This window comes from Cyclopterus lumpus, chromosome 1 (genome assembly GCF_009769545.1).
Source record: "Cyclopterus lumpus isolate fCycLum1 chromosome 1, fCycLum1.pri, whole genome shotgun sequence".
NCBI classification, from domain to species: domain Eukaryota; kingdom Metazoa; phylum Chordata; class Actinopteri; order Perciformes; family Cyclopteridae; genus Cyclopterus; species Cyclopterus lumpus.
Genome location: NC_046966.1, coordinates 8,145,139 through 8,168,267, shown reverse-complemented (window position 1 = coordinate 8,168,267; position 23,129 = coordinate 8,145,139). Strand labels below are relative to the sequence as shown.

Genomic DNA, 23,129 nt, shown 5'->3' with positions numbered 1-23,129 from the left:
CTCTGACACAATGATCAAATGTGGGCTAATGTTCAGCTAAGGTGCTCTATTATTATCTACTTATTCTGAAAGAGTTGAGATACATTTAAAGAAATATAATCAGTTTGATTGGGGTGACGATACATGTTCCCAACACTTATGCTGCATTCACACCAAAAGCTTTGCGAGTAGATTCCATGAAAGTTAATGAACAGACGCGAATGGATGCGAATAAAAAGGATTTTCATCCAGTCACCCAGACGTAGTCGGTGAAAGTCACCGAGCTGTGTAGCTGCACATGACCTCACGTGTTTCACAATATGTAGATTAGTGGCTTTGAATTTTGGTTTTCCACGATACTCTTCAAAATAAATGTCTTTGTTCTCAAAGTATTCTGATCACATCTCTGAACAAACTGATTAACTTTTCAAATTTGAACTAAATGGTGCTGTGACAGACAGGCAATAGTTTGTGTTTGTCTGGATGTCCCATAGCTGTCTGTAAAGCTGCTATAATCAATATATTTATGTTAGCAGCGAGTCAGATGTCAACATGTAACCAATAGATAATTATTACATCACTATGTACTTTGTTTTCCCAGCACATCTTTTTACTGTCTTGATTCAGTCTTGCATGCTCTTCCACTGCAGTGTTCCCAGATGCAGAAGGCAGTTGCTCCAAGTGAAAATCCAGCTGTCTGTCCGGCACTAAACAACAGACACAGTTAGCAATTAGCTGCTCAACTTGTCGAGCATTTTGCCGATAAAGAGCAAAACACGTGGTGGAGAGCGAATATTGGACTTCATTCATCAGGTGGCCTTAAACATGGCTCCAAATGACTGATAATGTTGCTCACAATCAGCTGATGATGGAACAACTGAAATTTAAAGTATTACATCATGTCAATGTTGTTTTCACAGCTTGTTGTGGCCCCCAAATGAGTTCATGAAGAATGTGTTCACATAAATAATTACTCCACAAAAGTTCTAATACATAGCACGAGTTTATTGGATTATGTATTCATCATGTATTGAGACCAAAAGTATTTAGTATACACGAGTTGAGCATAGCAATGCAGGGAATACAGAATATTATGGAATTCAATGACACCATCCACACTAAATCCAGGTGATGCTTATCAACTGTGAGACATAGAGGAGGTAAGCTATTCTTGAACATACAACGAGCATTGCTGTTCCCTAAGAATCCTCCATAAATGCCATTATATATATATATATATATATATATACAGTCACTTATCTTAAAATGTGTTTTCCAGCCTTAAATTCTGGGTGGTGGGTAAAAGTGACATTCTTAACTGAATTAAACAGCGTACATTATATGAGCATTAAGAATCACAGCATAATGTTGTTAGTCATTTAAAAATGAGAAATTAAGATGAGTTATGCTACTGAGCTTCATCAATTCAGGATAATTTCTCTGTTCTTCACTGCTTGTTTATTTTTTGACTCGTAAATATACATTTCCATTTATCATGATGCCATGACAAGAATGATAATGGCCACTGACTGGTCATGTAGTAAAAGACACTCAACTAATAAGCTTAGCGAGTGAAGTAATAACTACTGATGCAGCTTCATTTCTTGAAACCAGCTAAAGAACCATCCATTGCATCGAGGTAAGTGAGATTAGCAGCACATTACTGTCTATCATAGCATTCCCGCTAGCGGCTACATCGATACTAAGGCACAGTGTTAAATTATAATACAAAGCAGAGTTAGTGAGTTAGTTTCTATCAAGCATTCTTGGCTGCTAGTACAGTTTTATCTTTTAGTCCTTGTGGAAACATTGAAAATAGTCTGTATCAGTTGTCCATGCTACTGTACAACCTATTAAACATTTTTGTATAACTGCAGCTAAGTATGTCCATTATCTCTGGATTGTTTGAGGGGGGAATGGTTTCTTTAAGCTCATCCTGGTTGTCACATTGCTTTCCTTGAATTTTTTAATGGATCCAAGAGTTAGTAATGGCAGGCCCACAACACACATTCAGTTTATTGGCTTTGTCTTAAAAATGTAAGTAGCAAATAAATTCATTTTATATATTTTTAACATTCCTAATTCAAGTTCTTGAATCAAAGTTTTCAAAATCTGTCAGGAGAATTATGCCTCTTTAACTTTTTCCTCATAAGTGCCGCTGCCCTTGTAAGCGCCCACGTAGCCGCTGTTGTCTGGGACGTCCTCGCGCCCGACTTTTCCTCTTCCCTTGCCCGACTCGTCAAACCGCTCCTTGTGCGCTCCAGTGTACTTGGTGGTGTCAGTCAGTCTGTCCACTGCTGCTGCCTTTGCCACTTTCTAAAAATAAAAAAAATTACATACACACATGCATATATTATCCCATCTGTCTGCTTACTTTACTTTCCCCCTCACTCTCAATTATTTGGTGACGTTTTTCCAGCCCTTTTTTAAATTTTTAAGTCAGTTTAAAGCCACAATGCGTTGGATTTGAAGTTTCTGGAGATAAAGAAATTCAAGAATCACACTGGCAGACAATAATGCACATCCATACTGTATGTTGGGTATCTGTGTATTTTGAGTATGTTGCAGTTAGAATTGATGAAATACTCACAGTGACTCCGATGTTGGCAGGCTCCTTACCAACAATGAGACCGTAGAGCTGCTGAAGCGACTCCTCTTTGCTTTTGCCTTTAAAGCGTTTGGGAGCCAACTCCGTCAGGGCCTGGTTGAACTGCTCAAATGTGATTACACGAGCTGACTTCACCCTGAGGAAAAACACTGAGTTGCCAAATGTTTTCTGAGGCGAGTAACAACATTATACAAATAATGTCTCTTTCCTTTTTCGCACATCAATATAATGACATGGGGCTAGCAAACGGAGGGGCTACAGGGGTATAACGGTGTGATTACTAGGCATTTTATTAAAGAGGAAGTACAGAAATGTTTAATGATGTTTCCTCAAGAAAACTGAGTTTTTACAGAAATGTTAGATTGAATTGTCATGAAATGTGCTCAATATATCAATATATCAATATATATATATGGAGCCCAGAGGATGAAAGTACTTTAGTGATACCATGGGGTGATCAGGTCAAAATGTAAATCCATTCCATGCTTTGGTTTATAACTAACCACTTCCAAAACTAATGACTTCCCATCCGCCTAATCTGTACTTTAATAAGTACAATGTGTATTGCTCATTGGCATAGACACATTTGTTTTAAAGACTAATTGATGATAAATGGTTTTGCCATATTGGCGTTTGCTTTTCTTTTCTTGCTGTTAACGTGTGACCGGGTTATTGAATGCAATCTTACTTGACTTTGCTGAAAACTATGTCAACATCTGTCGTGGTGACGTTCTTGCCGTCGATGATGTTGCAGTCCTTGCAGATCTTAACAAAGTTCTTGCCGTTCATCTCCTTCCCTCTGGCTTTTGTGTCTCCATGGACTGCAAACTTCTGGAAGGAGGTCTCCACCTCTGATATGGACACTGAGCCCTCCGCCATACTGACAGATACACATAGAGAATACACTATCAAACTGATAATGGCCAACATGCCATCTTAGTTGTCGCACATAGTTGCATTGTCCCACCTTCAAAAAGAGATGTCACCCTTACTTTGGATGTCCATTCACTTTATCTCCTAGTGAGGACATTTAGTGAAATTAAAGAACGTCATAATGACTCTATTAGCTGATTGATGGTCGGCCTGCCAGGAAAAAGCTGCCATCAGTCTAAGTGAACATTTTCTCTCTCTCTCTCTCCCTCACACACACGCACACACACAAACACACGTATAAGTAGATACACACTTTCACATCCATCATTATGTCCCTCTTACTAAAGCTGCTCTCAGGCCAATTTAATTCAATCAGCTCTATTTCCAAACGGCTGCTCTGCTGTTCAATCTAACAGTGAAGGAACAAACATGCTCCTTCTCTTTCTCTTCTCCTGTTCCACTCAATCTCTCTCACGCACGCACAAACACACACCGACACACACACACATGTCCATAACTTGTTATTTCTGTTGGAAAACAGTAAGGGTGTACATTTAGTAAAAATGGGTAATTAACAGTGACATAACATCCTGATTTATACATTGAAATTCAAAATTGAAAACAGTTAAAAAAAGAAACATTTAAACTTTTCATGGATGCTAAAGTAGCAATTTTTATATTTCTTGGTCAGATATTTTATTGCTGAGCAGGTGGACAACAATACAACAGATGAAAATGATTCCATGCTTGAAACCATGAAAACATAAAGCACATAAATGCATTTACATAAATGTCACTGGAGATCTAGTGTTGCATTTCTGTTTGGCTACAAACCCTTTTTGGGATTAACATTGTATCTTTTTTAAGAAAACCTAACATTGAAATATACTGTAGCATCTAAAAATGTCCACATACATATTACACATAATGTATCATTACCGGAGCGTGAAATAAAACATCCAGTTATCGCAACTGCTAAATACCTACGACCTGTGTTCTTGTTGCTGCTGTTTCCATAGCCACTGTTTTGGATTGAAGGCTAGTGCATGAAACGAGGATGCTGAAAAAGAGAGTAAGGTGTACCTGCTGCTGTAAATGGAAGGATGCTGTAAAAATATTCAGGAAGATCCTGATTAGCGTACAGCTGCTCGACCTCTTTGTCTTCCTCCTCCTTTTTCTTCTTCTTCTTCTTTCTCCTGTGCCTCTCCTCCTTCCTGCCACTCCCAGGGTTTCTCACAATGACGACAGAGATGGAGAGATACAGAGACGCAGGAGGAGAGAGGGAAGGGCGGGAGGGAGGAGGGCGAGAGTACCGACCAGCACAGTCAATGACATCATGGGCACTCAGCCTCTCTTGTGTCTATTCACTCTCATTAGCTCCTCGCCTCTGTGCACAGACGTGCTTCTGTGGAAAGATTTATCATGTTCTGTTTATTTCAATTCACGATTCTATTCATTTGTGTCACATATCTTGTGATGTTTCTTTTGTAATCCATGTTTTGGGGCAGGTACAGATCACCAAATATGAGCATGTTCTTCATTCTACCCTAACACTAAACTCAACTCACAGCTATCTGTCATGCCCGCTCTCCATTGCTCTCCCACCCTCATCTCTTTTTTTTCCTCTCTCTCTCTCTTACCGTCATTGTCACAAGAGCCCTCTTGTCTGAAAGAAGATGAGAGCAGACCTTCAATGGACAAAGAGCACTGGCAGCGTAAAGCTAACACATTACAGCACAGATTATCCCTTTTGCAGCTTCATATCAGTCAAACTGAATATGTGACCAAAGAAAACGAGCTGGCATTATTACACACAATGCCATCGTCTGCTCAAAGTATTCTCTACTGCTGAGATTTACTGTCACACCATAGTCATACCAGAGTTCTTCTGGCATTGTTTCCATATACACATACATGTTCACTCCGATTCAACACTATATATATATTTATATATTTAACTTTGCATTGTTTATAGGGTGCTCCTGTGGGAATCCACATAGGCCCACTGGTACTGATGCTCTGTGCTTTGTTCACAGGATAAATAGAACAGGTTGTTTTGACATCATGCACCATCATGAAACTCACGTACCGCTGAGTCAACTGGAAAGTTGAAGGGTGTGAAGAACTTAGTGTGTGTCCCGTGTGTCTCCCCCAACCCCCCTTGCCGTGTCCCCCCACTGCCCGATTGTAAATACTAACATGTAGGCAAGTCTTCATCCATGAGAAATGTATGTTTTAGGGGGAAATCAAAGTTTAAAAAAACGTTAATGCTTATCCCTGAACAATTCACTGACTGGTTTCTGGGGGCGTGTGTGTTTTGCAAGCGGGAAACACTCCGTGCGGACACTAGGTCAGATGAACCTTGTTATGTAAATAAACAAAATGTTAAAGCTGAAACAGGAGTCAGGTGTCAAGGATCATTTGAGTTAAACACCAATTCAAATGATGGAAGCTGTTGATACTTCTCTAAATGATGATATTTTGCTGACAACTTGACCCGACATTCCTGCTTGTTAAGGTGTTTCATCATGGTGGCAGACACTCAGATGCTGGGAAAGAGGTGATATGGGTAGACATCACTGTGTGTTTACAGTGGAAACAAAGCCTTTCCTTTAAATATCACGAGAGAACTGCGTTGTCTCTGGTTTAGAAAAGAGTTGAAGGATGAAAGGAAAGTGGACTCTCTGGACAGCTGGATTTACCATCATTTGGCAGACTTAGCCTATTAACATTTTCGGATTCTAAGTTCGTGCAGTATTTGACTCATCCGACATCACCATGGCTGAGTCCAGTTTCCCTTCACCTCCAGAAGATTACTGTCCACTGTGTGTGGATTCGCTGAGAGACCCGGTCACCATCCCCTGTGGTGACACCTACTGCCTGGAGTGCATCAAGATCTACTGGGACCAGTTTGACCACATGGGTGTGTACAGCTGCCCGCAGTGCCACTCCACCTTCACACCACGGCCCGTCCTGAGACGCAATCTGCCCGACGTAAACCACGAGCCACGGCGCCAGCTCCCGGAGCTCACCCCTTTCCCGTACATGCACCAGGAATCCTTCTGCGACTTCTGCGTCGGGCGCCGCAAAAAGGCCGTAAAGTCGTGCCTCATGTGCCTGGCCTACTACTGCGAAACGCACGTCAAGCCACACTACGAGTCGTCCACCTTCAAGAGGCACAAGCTGGTGGACGAGACGGGCCACCTGGACAGGAAGATCTGCCCCCAGCACGAGAAAGGCCTGGAGCTGTTCTGTCGCTCCGACCAGATGTGTATCTGTGTGCTGTGTACTGTCAGAGAGCACCGCGGCCACAACATTACATCAGCGGAGGAAGAGCGCGTCGACAAACAGGTGAGTCTGGACCGGCTGTGAGTCAACATGTGTCGGTTGTGAATCCAATATCCCGACACCCAAAATGATCCGAAATAATGCCACAGATTAAACGTACGTTTTGTTCTCTCAAGTGACAAACGCCTTGTTATTCCAACACAACAGAAAGTCCTGGTGGTCACCCAGACTGAGGTCCAGCACATCATTCAGGACAGGATGAAGGAGCTGCAGGAGCTCAAACATAATGTGGATGTTCTCAAAGTAAGTGTCTCTACATTGTATGATGCAATGTGACACCATGTTTTTGGTAGGAGATACAAGATGACCTGAGATATTGTACAATAAAGCCATTATCAATTAAGTTTTCATCTGATGCAGGTATCAAATATCACACTTGTTCTAAACCTCTTGACAAACTGTCTTTTACCCTTCAGAGTGGTGCCCAGCGAGCACAGGCAGAAAGTGATAAGACCTTCCACGAAATGCTGCAGGCGGTGGAGCGCTGGAAGGCTGAAATCCATCAGATGATAATAGCCAACATGCACTCGGCGATGTCGCAGGCCGAGGGCTACGTGGAGCGTCTGGAGCAGGAGATAATGGAGCTACAGCGCAGAGATGCAGAGCTGAGGCAGATCCTCGATACAGAGGACAACATTCACTTTCTGCAGGTGCTACGGGAAACATGTGTGACCTAATTAATGTGTGTCATCCAAACGCAGAGCTCATGTACTCTTGAAGCTATCTCTTTTTCTTTTTACAAAACAACACATAATGTATCTTGAGGCCGAAATTAGTTTTACAACCAACACACACAAAATGTTTTTTTTCCTGTTTCACAGATTTAAAAAACATTCAGTGACTTGAATGATTATCCTGGAAACACTTTTTTAAAACCAGTTCTAAGTGATGAACACAGGAAAGAAAACAAATGAGATCAGACCCCAAAAGTGACTGATCTCACTTGCAATATGGAAGTAGATATGCACTACTTTGAAGGTGGCAATGAATTTACATGTCACGTGTAAACATTTTTGTGTGCTCCATGCGCTGTTTGAATTGCAGATTATAACTGTAATTGTGAATGAAACAGGGCAATAGATAGATAATAGCAGTTAGTATTGATTATATTATGTTGGTCGGGCGAGGGCACTGTTTGTGTTTCTGACTTGCTGTCTGGATTATGGAGCTTGCGTTTCTTGTTGAATAGAATTTTCCGACCCTGTGCGTTGCTCCTGAGGCCATGGTGCCCAAAGTGCTCATCAACCCTCAGTTCTCCTTTGGCGAGATGAGCAAGACGGCCACCGAGATGAAGGAACATGTGGACAACATCTGTAAAAATGAATTGAGCAAAATCTCAAAGACAGGTTTGTGTATAATAGATGAAATTGAAAAAAATATCTTTATAGTATGAAAACTATAAAGTGATCCAGTAACACGCTAACCTACTGCTGCATCATCCTCACAGTGAGTGAAACCCCTGTGTACATCCTTCTGCCGAGGAATGGAGACAAACGACTTAAAGGTAAATGTGTGTCAATGTATAAAATATATACAACTTTACCCTTTAGCACACATGAATATTAATTATATAGAATTCATTTAAGATAAAATGAGAAAAGATGTGGATAGAAAGTGTTTCAACTTTCCCTCATTTTATATGATTAGCCTTAAATGTATTTAAAAAAAGTAAACAACAAGATAACATGCATCACAAAATAATATGTGTCCTTTTTTTTAAATATCCACACAGTTCCTTCCAGAGTTGATTTCCAGGAGCCAAAAACCAGGACAGACTTCTTAAGATGTGAGTTAAGAGTTCATAGTTCATTCAGTTTTTTTCAGTTTTGTCTTTTCCTGCAACGGCAATATGTGTTTCATAATATAATATTATCAGATAATTAGTTCTGGGTGAAAAACTGAACATTAATGGATTAGTGATCAATGAGATGCTGCAAATCTAAAGACTAATACAACTTTATTTTTTAAATGTGTATGCCTGTCTTGGCTCAGACTCCTGCAAGATGTCCCTGGATCCAAACACAGTATATAAAGAGCTGGTCCTGTCAGACAGGAACCAGAGGGTCACGCGGAGGAAAGCAGTCCAGTTCCACCCCGACCACCCAGAACGCTTTGATGGCTTCTCTCAGGTGCTGTGCAGAGAGCCTCTGACTGGTTTCAGGTTTTACTGGGAGACAGAGTGGAGCGGGGAGTTTTCCATCGGGGTGGCCTACAAGAGCATCAGTCGCAAGGGGAAGAATTCAAACAGCCTGCTGGGCTACAACGACAAGTCCTGGAGTCTCCTCTGCTCAGACTCGGGCTACTCTGCCTGGCACAATAAAGTAGACAGAGACCTGCCTGAAGCTCCCAGGGCCACACGAATCGGCGTGTACCTGGATCATGCAGGCAACACTGTGGCCTATTACGCAATATCAGAGACGATGGAGCTTATCCACAGATTTAAAGCTCAGTTCAGTGAGCCTGTGTATGCTGGCTTTGGTGTGGGCTCCTCTGTTACCCTCTGCCAGCTGAAGCAGAATCCCACGCCTCACTAAGATTTATTGGGATGGGTATTTATCTCACAGGTGCTGTTAAATACTAGCTGAACAGTACAATGTAATGTAATTGTCTGCAAAAAAAAATATGTATACCCCTCTATTGCACAGATGTTCTTGTTTTTGCGACCACATTCTGATTGTGATGATCATGTCTCACTTAAAGTTAATTTAAGGCTATTATTTTGAATACATATGTCAGTGGTTTTCTTTTATGCAAGTTCCTGTTGGGAGAAATATATATTATTGTAAACCAAGGCAATCTTCTAATAACAGAAGGCCTATATTCAACTGGGCTAAGCACGCTGTGGCGGAAGCAATCTGCAGATAAATGACAAGAAATATGCATGAGCTGTGTGTGTTTTATGTATTGTATGTAAGTATGTGTGCTTGTGCGCACGACAACAAAATTAAAATGTACATGCTGTGCATTTTCAAGTTTTTATTTTCTTAGAGAGCAAGTTTCACAATTAAGGTTGGAAACGATGACATCAAAATAAAAATAAACCCATATAACATGTTATAACAAAGCAACATAAGGACATGTTATACATACAGTATATATCATAGCAAACAATTACTATTCATCATACCAGTATATCAATTAATATTTAGACAAATATTCTAAACCAAGTAATTTAACTACTACATTTGTAGTTTGGTGACTCATGTATGTTTAATTCAGATATGTTTCTGATTACAGCCTCTAGGATTAATGACTTAAAGACATCTTGTAGGCAAATTACCAAAACACACATATTTGCTTACAGGCAGTTGCATTTACTGAACAGTTTCCCCACCCTATAAAGATACACCATGGATGGGACAAAACCTGTTATGACAAATATAGATATGGTTATTGAGTGAAGAGCAGGAATCCCGGAAGCTGGTATTATTCCCTCCAAGGATAGATTAACTGGCATTGGGAGCTGGGACAAAGTTGTACTGACTAGATTAATCAAAATGATCTTAAAAGCCTTTTTCTTCATGCTGTTACCCCTGTGTTGGTCCTTCCGCCCCTCCCCTGGTGCGGGGCGTTTCAGGGCTCTGAGAACTGATACGCCGCAGAAAGTCATCAACAGCAAGAAGAACAGATCGTAAGCTGCTATCAAAAAAGCACTTGAACGATTAGAAGCCATGGCTACAATGGACAGCAGAATCGCTATCAGCCAAGAAACACAGCAAATAGCCACCTTGTACCTCAGAGGTTTACACCAGAGGAATATCACAGGGTGGACAGTTGCAAGGTAATGCTCCAGACAGAGGTGGCTCTGCATCATCGGACGCATAAAAACGAAAATCAAATATAAGAAATTAAACACGTTTGCAAAGATAGAGCAGTCCCAAATTAAATACACAATGCCAGAGAGACAGAGAAAGGATTCAACGGCAATCTGGTTGAGAGGGATGAAATCCGAAGCCATCTTCTCTTGTCGTCCACTAACTATAAGCCATGCGACGTAGCCATTCATGGGCAGGCCAAAGAGAAGGGTTGCCGCACGTGCAACTCCTGCCAGAATGACTTCAGGTGACACCAACGGTGGAGTAATGGCTGTTTGGTTGATGGCGCAAACGTTCATCTTTGTTCTGATAATAGATACAGTAATGAACACAACCATGCTGATTATATTATTGTTATAGATGTACAGTAATGCATACACTGTTAATCTCAAACTATAAATGTTTCAGTCATAATATGTCAATAAATAACATAAGCAATTGCACGGACAAATACTGTTTAGTGCAAAACACAATAGAATAGTAAAGTTGTATTATTTAATGAGCTTAAATGACATCATCAAAAGCCCAATTTGCTTATTTGTAAGAATGTGCATTGTGCACGCTGCATCATCTACTTCCTTATCTTAAGTATGTGAAATAAAATACAAAGGCCTTTTGTTTTTGGTGTTCTTAATTTTTTTCATTGATAAAAACCTCCCTAACTTAGAATGTCGTTATTCATGTAAAGAGTTAAATTGAGCATTTAAGTCATTGTTCTATTTAAAACTGCACTTGCATGCATCATTTAACATTCCAATAGTGTGAAATACAATGTCTCCTACCTGGAGGTTGTGAGTCCTGAAGCCACTGTCAGGCTATAGTTTCAGCACCTGGGTGGATGCATATTTTGCATGTATCCATAAACTTAACATGAACATATTGAGCAGACCTTCTAAATAGACAGACTGTTGACCCTCGACTCTCATGTTCTCCCTGTGGACAGAAGCAGTAATGTTTCTGAGTACCACATTGCTTTTTAGAAAACCTCTTATTTGACTGGGTCTTCTTTGTGACTTTCAACAAGCTGCTCCAACATTGTTTTACTACAAAACAAGTTGGAGCAGTATCAACAGCTCTTCAAAATAATACAATCGTATTTGTTGCAAAACTCCAGTACCCAGATATTAAGCAATCTCTTTTTCATATTCATAGGACTTGCTATATCAACAAATAAATGGACACTCGACTGTAGGCTCAACTCTAATAACCTTCCCTGGCAAAAAAAATTAAAGTGTTTTATCACATATAATATCAAGAAACGGCCAAATCAGCTGGCTTGTGTACACTGAATGTGTGTGAATAGAGCTACTGGGATCTCTGGGAGCTGCTCCTGCCACTTAGCCTTGAGGTGTTTAATACTCTAGGTCAGTGGTTCTCAAATGGGGGTACGTGAAGGCACTCCAGGGGGTACATGAGATTTTTTTGAAATATATTTAAAATTAGCATCCATTCAAAAATCCTCCTTCTCTGCAGTGACTGTGATCAAAACAAAGCAAAGAAACAGACTGTGCCTGGAGAAGAGCTTGATCTCAGCAGTCACCTTCCTGCCACCAAGACTGACAAAGATCATCAGTGAAGCACAAGCACAAGTTTCTCACTAAAATATGAGTGGAAAGCACTACAATAAAATCTTCAGTTCAATAAATCAGATACTGATGGCACAGCGCTATGTATTACTTCTTTCTTTCTTTTTTATTTGCCACAGGGGGTACATCACTGAAAAAAGGTTGAGAACCACTGCTCTAGGTGTCTAGTTATACACATAATAGTATCTTTCATGTCACATTTGAAATGCAATTGACTAACTTTTTATTTTGTCTTCGTAAAGATATTTTCAACTTATCTGGAAGTGTCACAGTGACTCATAATGAGGAGTTAAAAAAAAAATCTTAGCTGACATGATTTGCAATAGAAATGTTCCAAAGTTATGTGCAGCAATGCTTTGCATGTTTGCAACAGAGAAGAAGCACAGCCATGGTCCTATATGCAAACGTGCACGTGTTTCAGGCAGTCAACAAGAACTATACATCAATGTTTGCAGCTGATGTAATGAACACATTTAAACATGTTAAAAGGACTACAAATGAGATTATTAGTCATATTTTAAATATGCTTGGAGCTATTTATTGTATGGCATTCTTTTCTTTTCCATTCTGTTCTACCCTCGTGCTGTATGTATCGTGTGAAACGTTATACAAACATACTGAATGCTAAATGTTAAACAGCGATGCTGTTGCATTTGTGAACCAAAGCGTAAAGGTACCCTGTGGAGGTTTATTGTAAACAAACAAAAGTTATATCCAAAAGTTCTAAAGCTGTACAGATTGTGAAGCCCTCTGAGGCAAATTTGTGATTTGTGATATTGGGCAACACCAAAAAACAAAACAAAGAATTTGTTCCATACCAGCAGACAGAGGGCAAAAGGCAGGAAACAATTCAGCCCTATTTTGAGACTTAATTCTGTTATGGTATAAGAGATCTCTTCTTGTGGATTTAACCGTGGGTTCAGCTACAGACAACAACATCCTGGGTCTTCCTTTGAATGTGTATGTCATGTGGCTGATATTAGCAGGAGCAAGAGAGACTTTGGCCTCCGACTTCTTTTCTCTTAATTTGGCGATGTCTGAGATTGCTTTTGCTTTATTCTGCATATGCTATTATGTTCATGTACATTTTGATTCCTTGGGCCTCTTCTTGACAGCCCATCCCCTCTTCCGATGTTGCATCTGTGTGGAGTACTGGGGTCGTCCATATATCTTGGGTTTAAACTCCTGAGGTACAACGTGACCTGCTGTTGTGTTGTCTGGGTGAATACCTTGGTTTCCTGCATATACTCAGTATACACCTATGGAAAACTCTCTATCTTTATGGGTTTTTCATCCAGAAATGTATCTTCTTATCAGTAATACTATTCTGCTGCTGCTCGGTTCTCAGGGCTCTGAAACATCCCGGGCCAGGAGAAAAAGATAGAGAGAAGAAGAAGAGTAACGCAATGAAGGTCACGGCCTTATCAGGCTTATCAAGATTATCATTATTTCCCTGGGCATTAATACATTTTTCTATATGGCTGCTATTCCAATGCAATGTTGCAATGTCTGTAAATGTTGTAGAACATAACGTGTTGCAATGCAAAGCACAGATTTGCAAGAATATATGTCAGGATCTGGATTTTTGTGTCGTGTCCTGTTTCCTGGTGGCTACACATGACAATATAAGTCACTGCTCTTATTTAAATTGATGTAATAACTAATGCTCATGCCTCAAAAGCTGTGGGATTAATAATGTAAACAGAACTGGTGGCGTCTTTTTTAATTCATCTAGGATTTCTTTCATTGGTTGTGTCTAATAAACTGTTCAAGAGGTTTTACTGTTTAATTGTATTCATGTTTGGCAAATGAAGTGATAATGAAAATGTCACTTGTTACACCTAATAGCTATTAATGTCATCATTGGACGTAAATCTTGAGATGTTGAGGTAATACAGAAGGGAGTAAGAGCAGTAGGGTGGTTAGGTGAGAGTGATAGAGCTGATGAGGTCATACAGACGGGAGTGAGAGAAGTAGGGTGGTTAGGTGAGAGTGATAGAGCTGATGAGGTCATACAGACGGGAGTGAGAGAAGTAGGGTGGTTAGGTGAGAGTGATAGAGCTGATGAGGTCATACAGACGGGAGTGAGAGAAGTAGGGTGGTTAGGTGAGAGTGATAGAGCTGATGAGGTAATACAGAAGGGAGTGAGAGAAGTAGGATGAGCAGGTGAAAATGGAAGCTGAACTGTGACAATATTGTATTTAAATTGTACACGTGTTTCTATTTTTCTGGTCCCTCAGTATCTTTTACACATGGATACACCAGTGGTGTTCAAATGGTGTAAAATATGCAGTCAATGCATACATGTGGCATTTAAATACAAACTTCAATGTAGTATAATGTCAACAAAATGTGACAAAGAGAAACACATGAAAGAGACAACTTTATTTGAAAACTACTTGCACTGCACATACGTTGGCTCATCTGATACCAAATGGTTACAAACAAATAAATAAAATGATGGGGCTGCTTTTACATGACATCTTATACACACCGTTGTAATGCAATCTTGATTTTGGACTATTGTTTGCCCACTTTGTCATTTTAAAGGCTGTTAAACACACAAGAGCTTTCAAAGCTTCTTAGCAAAGTGCAGAGCAGAGCTGGCATCTACTCCATGTTCCACATGTGCCCCTCTCTATTTACCGTTGCAGGGTACATGGATGACGTCAGCAACTAAACATGAACCCAAGCTCAATGGCAGAGAATAGAAAGAGCAGCAACGTCATGTATTTGAAGTGATTTATAGAACAGCTGCACCTGAACACAATTGACACATATTTCTCACCAGGCATTTCCCAGCCCTGTGGAGGTAGAGGAGAGGATGGATAACCCCGAGCCAAACCATTACAGAGTAAGACACGGGAAGCAAAACACACAGTGTGCTCCGCTCTATTTTGTGAACCAGGAAGAGCATTGTGGCCAGGGGTAAATAGCTTACTAACACAGTCACCTGGTAGAGCAGGACTATATTGAAAGCCCTTTTCTTGATCAAGTCGGATCCTTCCCTCTCTCCCTTCCCTGGGGAGGGCTGTTTCAGAGCCTTGAGAACTGATAAGCAGCAGTAAGTGTTGACAACAAGGCAAATTAACAAATAGGCTATGGAAATAAATAATAATTCCTGATGTTGACTGCAAAAGAACATTTGGAGTATACCAACCAGGATGGCTTGCACCCACAAAACACAACAAAGGCTCATCCTGTACCGAACGGGTTTGTACCTGCAGTACAACACTGGGCGTAGGACTGCAAAATAGCGCTCTATGCAGACACAGTTCTGGAATTGAATTCTGAGTGTGAACATTATGTTAATGAGTTTAGTCAAGTTGCCTGCCACTTCATAGTCGACAAAACGTTTCGTGGTCAAAAAAGGTGGCACCAGGAATCCAAAAATCATCTCTGTGAGGACCAAGTGGAACGCACACACTTCCATCCTGCCTGTCCAGAAGGCCGGAGATGATATCATGAGCCACAGCACCCGGCCATTAGTAGGCAGAGAGATCAAGACATAAGGCAGAATCGTAGATTCAAAGAGAGAAGAGTGCAGACAGAGACCACACTGCGTCAGGTTCTTTTCTTCAGCCGTGAGGTTTTGCATGTTTTCTGGGAAGTAGTACGGGGAGAAAAAAACACTGTCGTGAAATGTAGAGTGGAGGTTTGCATTTTCTACAACTGACTCAACTCAACCCTTGTTTAATGAGAATAGGTCAGAGGATTCCTTTAAATCAAGAGGGCAAAGTGTGAGATATGTCACTGACTTGCCAACGCAAAATTTACATAAATAAACTGATATACAATTTGTTTTCTGAGAAAAGGTAATTTATTATTATTCATTAAAATCTTTTGTTTACAATTGTTAAACTCAAGAACAGCTTGAGAAATGCAGAAATTGTCTAGCAATCGCATCCAATCTTCTCAAAATAATCCACTAAATATACAATTCACAAAATAAAACACTCTTTTCCTCATAAGGTGTGAAGAAAAAAAATTGATTTAATTCATTCATTGTTTCACACGACAGTCTAGAAGTTTGAAAGCACCAACCTTGTCTTTTCCTGAGCTTGTTGAGACGTATTTTCAATTGTACATTCGGAGCGCCAAATGTACATCAATCACATCTGTGTTTGCCTGATGATCAGTAATCAAATAATGTCCATTAGGAATTTTCTTGCATGCAAAACTGGTAGATGTGTGTAAACAGGGTTTGGTGTTTATCCGCTCTTGTGGTAAGCAGAGTTTAAAATACACATACCTGTGGAGTATTGAATGCATCATACAATGCAATGCAGTTTTACCATTACTATTTCAAATAATTATAGCAAGACCAGGCTTAATGTTTCCAATTTAATTTTTCCAGAAGAACTGTCATAAGTATTAAACATTCTTCCAAACCTTCACGTTTACCCAGTTGTATTGAACATCTCAAGGGAGAGGAGATGAGCCCCTCTTCCTTTTGATCATCAAAGAATGAATTCTTCCTCTTTCACATTTTTAAACAGGTCTTGCTGCCATAGTGTAACAAGTGTGTTCAGTAAAAGCGGGAGGTAAAGGAGCCGGGCTACATCATTGAACATCTGGTGTTTTATTTTCCAATAAAATAGAGAAGCATGTGACAACTGACTTTGGTTCTGTAGAAGTCCAACAATCAAGAGGAAAAGCATATTTCCAAATTTGTTCATTTGTAAGAATTGTCCCCCAATCATTTTATAATTTGAGGATTTGAAAATAAATTATAAAATGCATTATTTTTTCTTAAATGCTTTCAAAATAATTTGAATGATGTCTTCTGTGTTGTGATATGTGTTTAACTTATTACGAACTTCCACAGTGGCTCTTAGGACAATCAATTTATCTTCTTTGACTGTATCTCACATGATTTGCAAGAGAAATTATCCAACGCAATGAACAACACTGCTTTACATGTTGTAACAGACAAGAAGCACAGCCATGCTCCTACATGCAAACGTACAGGAGTTGGAGGCAGTGAACCAGAAAGCTACTACATACATGCTTCTTTAATCTGCTTTATTGTTCCCATTGACAATAGTATTACTAATACACTAATACTGTATTAGTGTATAAAGCAACAATCACAACTTGTGAAAAGTCAAACATACATTTAGAAGATTCATCCTTCATGTATTCCGATGGCAGCATTTGCAGCATTTTTGGTTTTCTAAATTCTCTGCTTGTTTGAAGTTGCCGTCTCTGTTTTTCTCATTTCTCTCAACTGTTTCGAGCCTCGTCCAGTTTAAGGCAACCATTCAGCCCAGGTTCTTAACTTACATAAGGACACATTATCTTGTGGTCATTTACTTTCAGACTACAGCAGTTCTACTTAAGTGATTCATCATTCAGCATATGCGCTACATGTAGCACATTGCAAGTGATTAGCACTGTGGCCTAGCCTGTCACCATTGCTCCCCTCCATTGAAGTGTAAACTTGGAGACACTGTTGTTAAATGAAAATAATCTCTGCCAACATGTGGAGTGAGAAACATCCTTCAATGTAACGGCATAGTCTGTCTCTGCAGCCTTCACTGACAACATTGGAAGCCTCATTAGTGTCCAATAAGGGGAAACAGATTTGCAAGATAAACATGACCATACCAGGGAGCATTATGGGGTGCAGTGAAGCAATAACGACTACCTATAACAGTTTACATTTCACACACTAATTAATACTGGTGACTTGCCTGATACATTAATTGCATGAGTTTATGCAACCCCGAGGGTTGGTTCATGTCTGTCATCAGCTTCAGGCCTTTTCCATCACAGTTGGAAGCTCTGCCCATTCAAGTAATTTTACTTTGTCATTATTAATTGTCTCGATGGACTGGCGGTCTGTCCAGGGTGTCCCCTGCCTTCGCCCTATGTCAGCTGGAATAGGCTCCAGCGTCCCCGCGACCCTAATGAGGATAAGCGGTATTGAAAATGGATGGATGGATGGATTAATAATTGTGTGTGGTGTATGTCTATGAATTATACATGCAAAACAATGTAAAAACAAAAAGATGACATAGATGCAACAGAACAGAGATGCAATATAATATAATTCTGATAGTTTTCACAATCTCTTCACCTGTGACTATTTGGCTTTTGACATTTTAATCATTCAAATATGAAAATACTGGCATTTCCCATGGGTGTATTCAGAAAAACTAGATAATGTATTTATTTAAATCATATCCAAATTAATTTTGAGTATAATGTGAAATCCCTGTACTGTTTTCTCAATCCAATATATTATTTAGCATGTTTTGTTATGTGCCATGCTCATCCACGCTAACTTCTTGTCTACCTTCCTGTCTCCCTACCTTCCTGTCTCCCTACCTGCCTGTCTACCTACCTATCTACCTACCTTCCTGTCTCCCTACCTTCCTGTCTCCCTACCTGCCTGTCTACCTACCTATCTACCTACCTTCCTGTCTCCCTACCTTCCTGTCTCCCTACCTGCCTGTCTACCTACCTATCTACCTACCTTCCTGTCTCCCTACCTTCCTGTCTCCCTACCTGCCTGTCTACCTACCTATCTACCTACCTTCCTGTCTCCCTACCTTCCTGTCTCCCTACCTGCCTGTCTACCTACCTATCTACCTACCTTCCTGTCTCCCTACCTGCCTGTCTACCTACCTTCCTGTCTCCCTACCTGCCTGTCTACCTGCCTGTCTACCTACCTGCCTGTCCACCTGTCAAATCTAGCTTACTGTTGCTGTTTTGACAGTGTTTAAATTCCATGTAAGTAACTCTAAGATCACCACTGTAGATGGAATCAGTTTCTTTCTTTGTAAGAAACTCCAAAGTACCCATAAAGTAGGCTACACAGCTACACATGGTGAAGGGATATACGCTATAAATTTACACAAACATTGCAAGACATGAAGACACAGAATAGACAATAAAGCATACAAATACATGTTGAGAGTCTATACTGTACAATGCGTTCATCAAAACTGCTGTTGATCAAAAATAAAAATTGCACAAAATATTGTTCATCAAAGACATTTATTTTGTAAAAAAAGGGTGAATAACTCTGATACTTTGTTGCCAAGGATGAATTACTGTATCACACTGCATACTGCGTGGTAGTCTGTGAATACATGTTGAAAACCTTTATATCTGCCAGCAGTAAGATACCTGTTCCTATGTAAGCACAAAAGGATCGCCGCCCTCTCTGTAAATGATTTAAGGTTTTATCTTGTAATCTAAATGTGAAAGTATTTTTTTAGTTTGGGCTTATTCCAAAAGATTCCCTATTATTTATTTTTCCTTACCTTATATAACGCTAAAAATTCCTTTCCCAAAATGTGAAACAAATTATTTCTTTTGTTTGGGGTTATTTAGAAAAAAAACACTTTGACCTCTTTTTTAGAAAAAATCCTTGTCTCTCCAGTCTTGATAAAACATGTCCCCATCCCCAAATCATATAGTTTTGGGTGTAAGCTATGAAGATTGACCTCATTTTTATGTCCATAATCAACAAAAGAGTCAGCATTTATTGTGGACAGTGTGGCCTCTGCAAACTGAGCCAACAGAAGGAAGATTTATATTTCCTCATAACTTTCAAAAACATCTTAAGAATTCTCTCAATGACAAACAGACATAACAAAGTGTCCCAATAACACAACAGCCCCCCTCTTTGATTATTGGCTAACGCTCAATATCACAAAAATAACCATCAGCACCAGCAGAGCTCCCAGCACTGCAGCCACAAAACGCTTCTGCCTGTGTTTTACAAGGACCACAGAAATGATGACCAACAGCATCAAGCATACTGCCATAACCCCAACCCTGCTTTCATGCCAGTGTGTTAAAAAAGCTCCAACATATGTTTGTGTTTGCCTTCGATTCAATTTACAATTTAAATCTCTCGTCGGTACTTCGGTGCTCTGTAGCTTGTAAACCACACTGCACCATGGGTCATCTGTCAGGACATCAGTGATCTTGAAGACCTCATAAGGAGGAATCAGCACCTGTCCCATTTGGTTTGTTGCAGAGTAATATGTTATATCGGCACCAAAGCACGAGTAGATCTCAAAACAAGACACGTTGGCCTTTAAATCAAACGACTGCTTGCTTGAAGCTGCCCAAATGAAAGCACCAAAACGCATGTTTGTGTTGATGACGTTGCGCTCAAAGTGTTTCCGTGTCCTGTGAAAAGTGCTTCTGCACGATGTCTGATTGCGACGCAGAACTTGAATGGCATCGGTCAGGTAGAAGTAGAGATAGTGGAAATTGAATCTGTGCGTGCTGTAGTTGTGTTTCCCTGTTTTCACTGCTTGGTCGAACTCTTGTTGGATGTTGTTCATCTGTGTGTACATGTAGATGACTGTAGCGTGCTCCTTTTTCAGGTGCTTGTGCACAGGTTTCTTCGCATCGCCTTCAGCTGAATCCCAACCAATGCTGAAGTTTTGGCTGAAGTGCCACTCAAACACGCCAAACAGGTCGATCACAGAGGCTGTTTCAGAGTTGCAACCATCGTACATGTCATCAATGCAATCTGTCGCCATGTCCAGACGGAAACCAGCAGTCTTAGTTTTCTGCTGATGACAGATGAGAGACAAAATCAACAATTCAGTGGAAATAAGCTGTCAGATGTGTAAAAGAAAGAGCTGTCATCCGCACCTCGGCAGGTTTCTGAGGCCACCAGAGTAGTGGAGACTGGTCATGATACAAAAGGAGCAGCCCCGCCAAAAACACACAAAGCGTTGCCCAGTTTCTCAGTGACTTCAACTCACATACGGGCCCTTTGACAGACTTCATGTCTGAACGAAAAGAGAAAAAAACGTTGAACTAAAATATATTTTCTAACACCATGAATATGCATTGTATGATAATATTACTTGCATGCACATTGATACTGTTTGTATGCTTAAATCTGCAAGAAAAAGTATGAGCCTAGCGGCTGACATGTAGGAGATAAACAATGATCCATAATCAGGATCCAGATAATATTTACTTGGAGACTGATCCATCAATAAACATCCTCATATTCTCCACCAACAATGTATGATATTTGATCTGTTTTTGGCTTACTTTTCCAAGGTGATAACCTCAGCAGCATGATATTCCTTTGAAAGAGTGTTGTTCGCCAGCCCAGAAGTTCCGGCTCACAGGATTTACAGGTATGACCACACAGCGCAGATATTCTACGACAACGTTGCTCGGAGGCTCCAGAGCTAAAATGGATCTTATCTTGCGTGTGTTGAAACCATAAAGTGAGATAGAAAAAAAACTTTCCTCTTTTCCTAGTCTGCAGCACAGTCTCATATCATTTATGTATTTGTCATGTGTAAATAAAACCTTTGTGCCACACTGGCCCTGTCCTTTCACTGCTTGCACTACCAGAGGAAGGTACACTAGTAAATCCTGTTTGGTAGCTTGCTCAGGTGAAAACAAACAAAGATAGTGTATGTCATCGGGTTGTAAAACACAATACGCACTGACTAAAAAAGTTTCAATCTGGAAAAGGGAGATAGCAGCTCAACTCGTTCCATAAAAGACAATACTTCATCATAGTGCTGCTCAGGATGTGGTAAGTTATAAGAACATGTCCAATTGTAGGAGCCATTAGTTATGTCTGTGTATTATATGTTTGAATGTGGAGCTTATCTCAGGGTGACCACGAGTGGCAGCGTGTCTTAGGGTGGCAGGTAGTTTATATATGGGGCACAGGTGCACCTGACAGAGGTAATGATGCATGGGTGACGGGGAGATCGCATGAAACATGAAAGGACACAGTATGATATATTTTGATGAAATCATATATGTTACAGTACAGTGCTCGGTTCCAGTAGGGGACCGGCAGGTTTTTATCATTTAACACTACATGTAAAAAATAAAAGGAGTTACTCTGATCACAAATAGTCCGATTTTTAAGTACGCACTTTTAAAATAAGTATTGCCATTATCTATAATTCTTTTTTTTAAGGTCTGTGCAAAAGAGGTTCCAGCTTTAAACTGTTCAATTAGTGTATATTTCCATCTACTGGATGAATACTGAACAGCAAGTCTCTCCTCATTTCAGCGTTTCATGCTGGATCTGACCCATGACCTGAATGACAATATGTACGATGACTGCAGATCCAAAGCTGCGGCTGTGACCGATGAAGCCATGATGCAGAAGTGGGAGACTCACACAAACTTTAGTCAAGCCTGGAGCAATGCAGAGCAAAACGCCAGAGAGCCCACACACAAGTACATGGAGAAACATCATTCAATAGCCATATACATGTGCACAAATATTCTGCTGCAACCTGTCAAGCAAAACCTAGAAAAAGACAAAAGGAGACATTTGAGTCCCGCTCTCTTTATCTGTGCCTCAGTGAAGCCATTCAGATTCTGAGGCAGTCAGGTGACATGTCTCCGCACAATTTACAGAACAGAGACACTTTTAAATCCGAACTGATTCGTTTCAGTACCTTCGCAGAGCTGCCAACTTTTCAAAAAACCTTGGAGTGAGATTTTGTCGGGGGTGACCAAAATGTTGCCGCGCACGCAGCGACACACGTTGGTGGCTCAAATATCAGGAAATTTTAATTAATTTGGCATTGTGCCCGTGTTGTGCCCTGTATTCTGGTGGTTTGTGGGGCCCATAGTCGTTGATAGGGGCGGCCTACTGGAGATGGACAACATTGGTTACATTCTGTGAAGCAAAGACATGGTGGTCCGCCTCCAGGAAATTTTGGTTTAAGTAGATGTTATTTCATGCATGTGCAATACCTGAACTTATTCTGATTCATGTTCATCTGCTCATGACTTGCAGGGCCTTCTAGACTTGAGCTGAACATTCAACCAGAAAACTATTGTTGTGCCTCAATGACTGTCTATGTACCACAATATAGCCTATATTGTTAATAATTGTATTCTTAAGAGCAAAAAAGCAAAAAAATGACACAAGATTAGTTAGGGAGAAATATT

At 40.3% G+C, this 23,129-nt stretch overlaps 3 protein-coding genes across 4 annotated transcripts; 1 reads left to right on the top strand and 2 right to left on the bottom strand.

Annotated features, from left to right (window-relative positions):
- Positions 1 to 2,103: 2,103 nt before the first annotated feature.
- tppp2 (tubulin polymerization-promoting protein family member 2) lies at positions 2,104 to 3,466 on the bottom strand. Its single transcript, XM_034540142.1, has 3 exons — positions 3,276 to 3,466; positions 2,570 to 2,723; positions 2,104 to 2,295 (listed from the first exon to the last, which is right to left on the bottom strand). Exons 1-3 carry the CDS (start codon positions 3,464 to 3,466, stop codon positions 2,104 to 2,106), a joined length of 537 nt encoding a protein of 178 aa, XP_034396033.1.
- Positions 3,467 to 6,124: 2,658 nt separating this feature from the next.
- Positions 6,125 to 9,725, top strand: ftr84 (finTRIM family, member 84). The gene is made up of 7 exons (XM_034537162.1): positions 6,125 to 6,811; positions 6,956 to 7,051; positions 7,225 to 7,458; positions 7,998 to 8,154; positions 8,256 to 8,312; positions 8,541 to 8,594; positions 8,801 to 9,725. Exons 1-7 carry the CDS (start codon positions 6,239 to 6,241, stop codon positions 9,340 to 9,342), a joined length of 1,713 nt encoding a protein of 570 aa, XP_034393053.1. The 5' UTR covers positions 6,125 to 6,238; the 3' UTR covers positions 9,343 to 9,725.
- A 9,523-nt stretch (positions 9,726 to 19,248) lies between these two features.
- On the bottom strand, positions 19,249 to 21,374 carry LOC117734987 (ecto-ADP-ribosyltransferase 4-like). Of its 2 annotated transcripts, none has more exons than XM_034539365.1 (3): positions 21,246 to 21,374; positions 20,835 to 20,974; positions 19,249 to 20,752 (listed from the first exon to the last, which is right to left on the bottom strand). In XM_034539365.1, the coding sequence occupies exons 1-3, from the start codon at positions 21,271 to 21,273 to the stop codon at positions 19,853 to 19,855; spliced, it is 1,068 nt and encodes a 355-aa protein (XP_034395256.1). In that variant the 5' UTR covers positions 21,274 to 21,374; the 3' UTR covers positions 19,249 to 19,852. The 2 variants fall into 2 exon arrangements, with proteins under 2 accessions (XP_034395256.1, XP_034395264.1); XM_034539373.1 differs by having other exon boundaries at positions 19,249 to 20,749.
- Positions 21,375 to 23,129: the final 1,755 nt, after the last annotated feature.

Excerpts from the sequence above, each read along its gene's own strand:
- ftr84 (XM_034537162.1), top strand. The coding sequence starts at position 6,239 with ATGGCTGAGTCCAGTTTCCCTTCACCTCCAGAAGATTACTGTCCACTG. Across the intron at positions 7,459-7,997 it reads ACAACATTCACTTTCTGCAG|AATTTTCCGACCCTGTGCGT; the intron begins GTGCTACGGGAA and ends CTTGTTGAATAG. Across the intron at positions 8,313-8,540 it reads TGGAGACAAACGACTTAAAG|TTCCTTCCAGAGTTGATTTC; the intron begins GTAAATGTGTGT and ends ATATCCACACAG.
- LOC117734987 (XM_034539365.1), bottom strand. The coding sequence starts at position 21,273 with ATGCTGCTGAGGTTATCACCTTGGAAAA. Across the intron at positions 20,975-21,245 it reads GAGGTTATCACCTTGGAAAA|ACATGAAGTCTGTCAAAGGG; the intron begins GTAAGCCAAAAA and ends CTTTTCGTTCAG. Across the intron at positions 20,753-20,834 it reads GGCCTCAGAAACCTGCCGAG|CAGAAAACTAAGACTGCTGG; the intron begins GTGCGGATGACA and ends ATCTGTCATCAG.
- tppp2 (XM_034540142.1), bottom strand. The coding sequence starts at position 3,466 with ATGGCGGAGGGCTCAGTGTCCATATCAGAGGTGGAGACCTCCTTCCAG. Across the intron at positions 2,724-3,275 it reads ATAGTTTTCAGCAAAGTCAA|GGTGAAGTCAGCTCGTGTAA; the intron begins GTAAGATTGCAT and ends GTTTTTCCTCAG. Across the intron at positions 2,296-2,569 it reads CTGCCAACATCGGAGTCACT|AAAGTGGCAAAGGCAGCAGC; the intron begins GTGAGTATTTCA and ends TTTTATTTTTAG.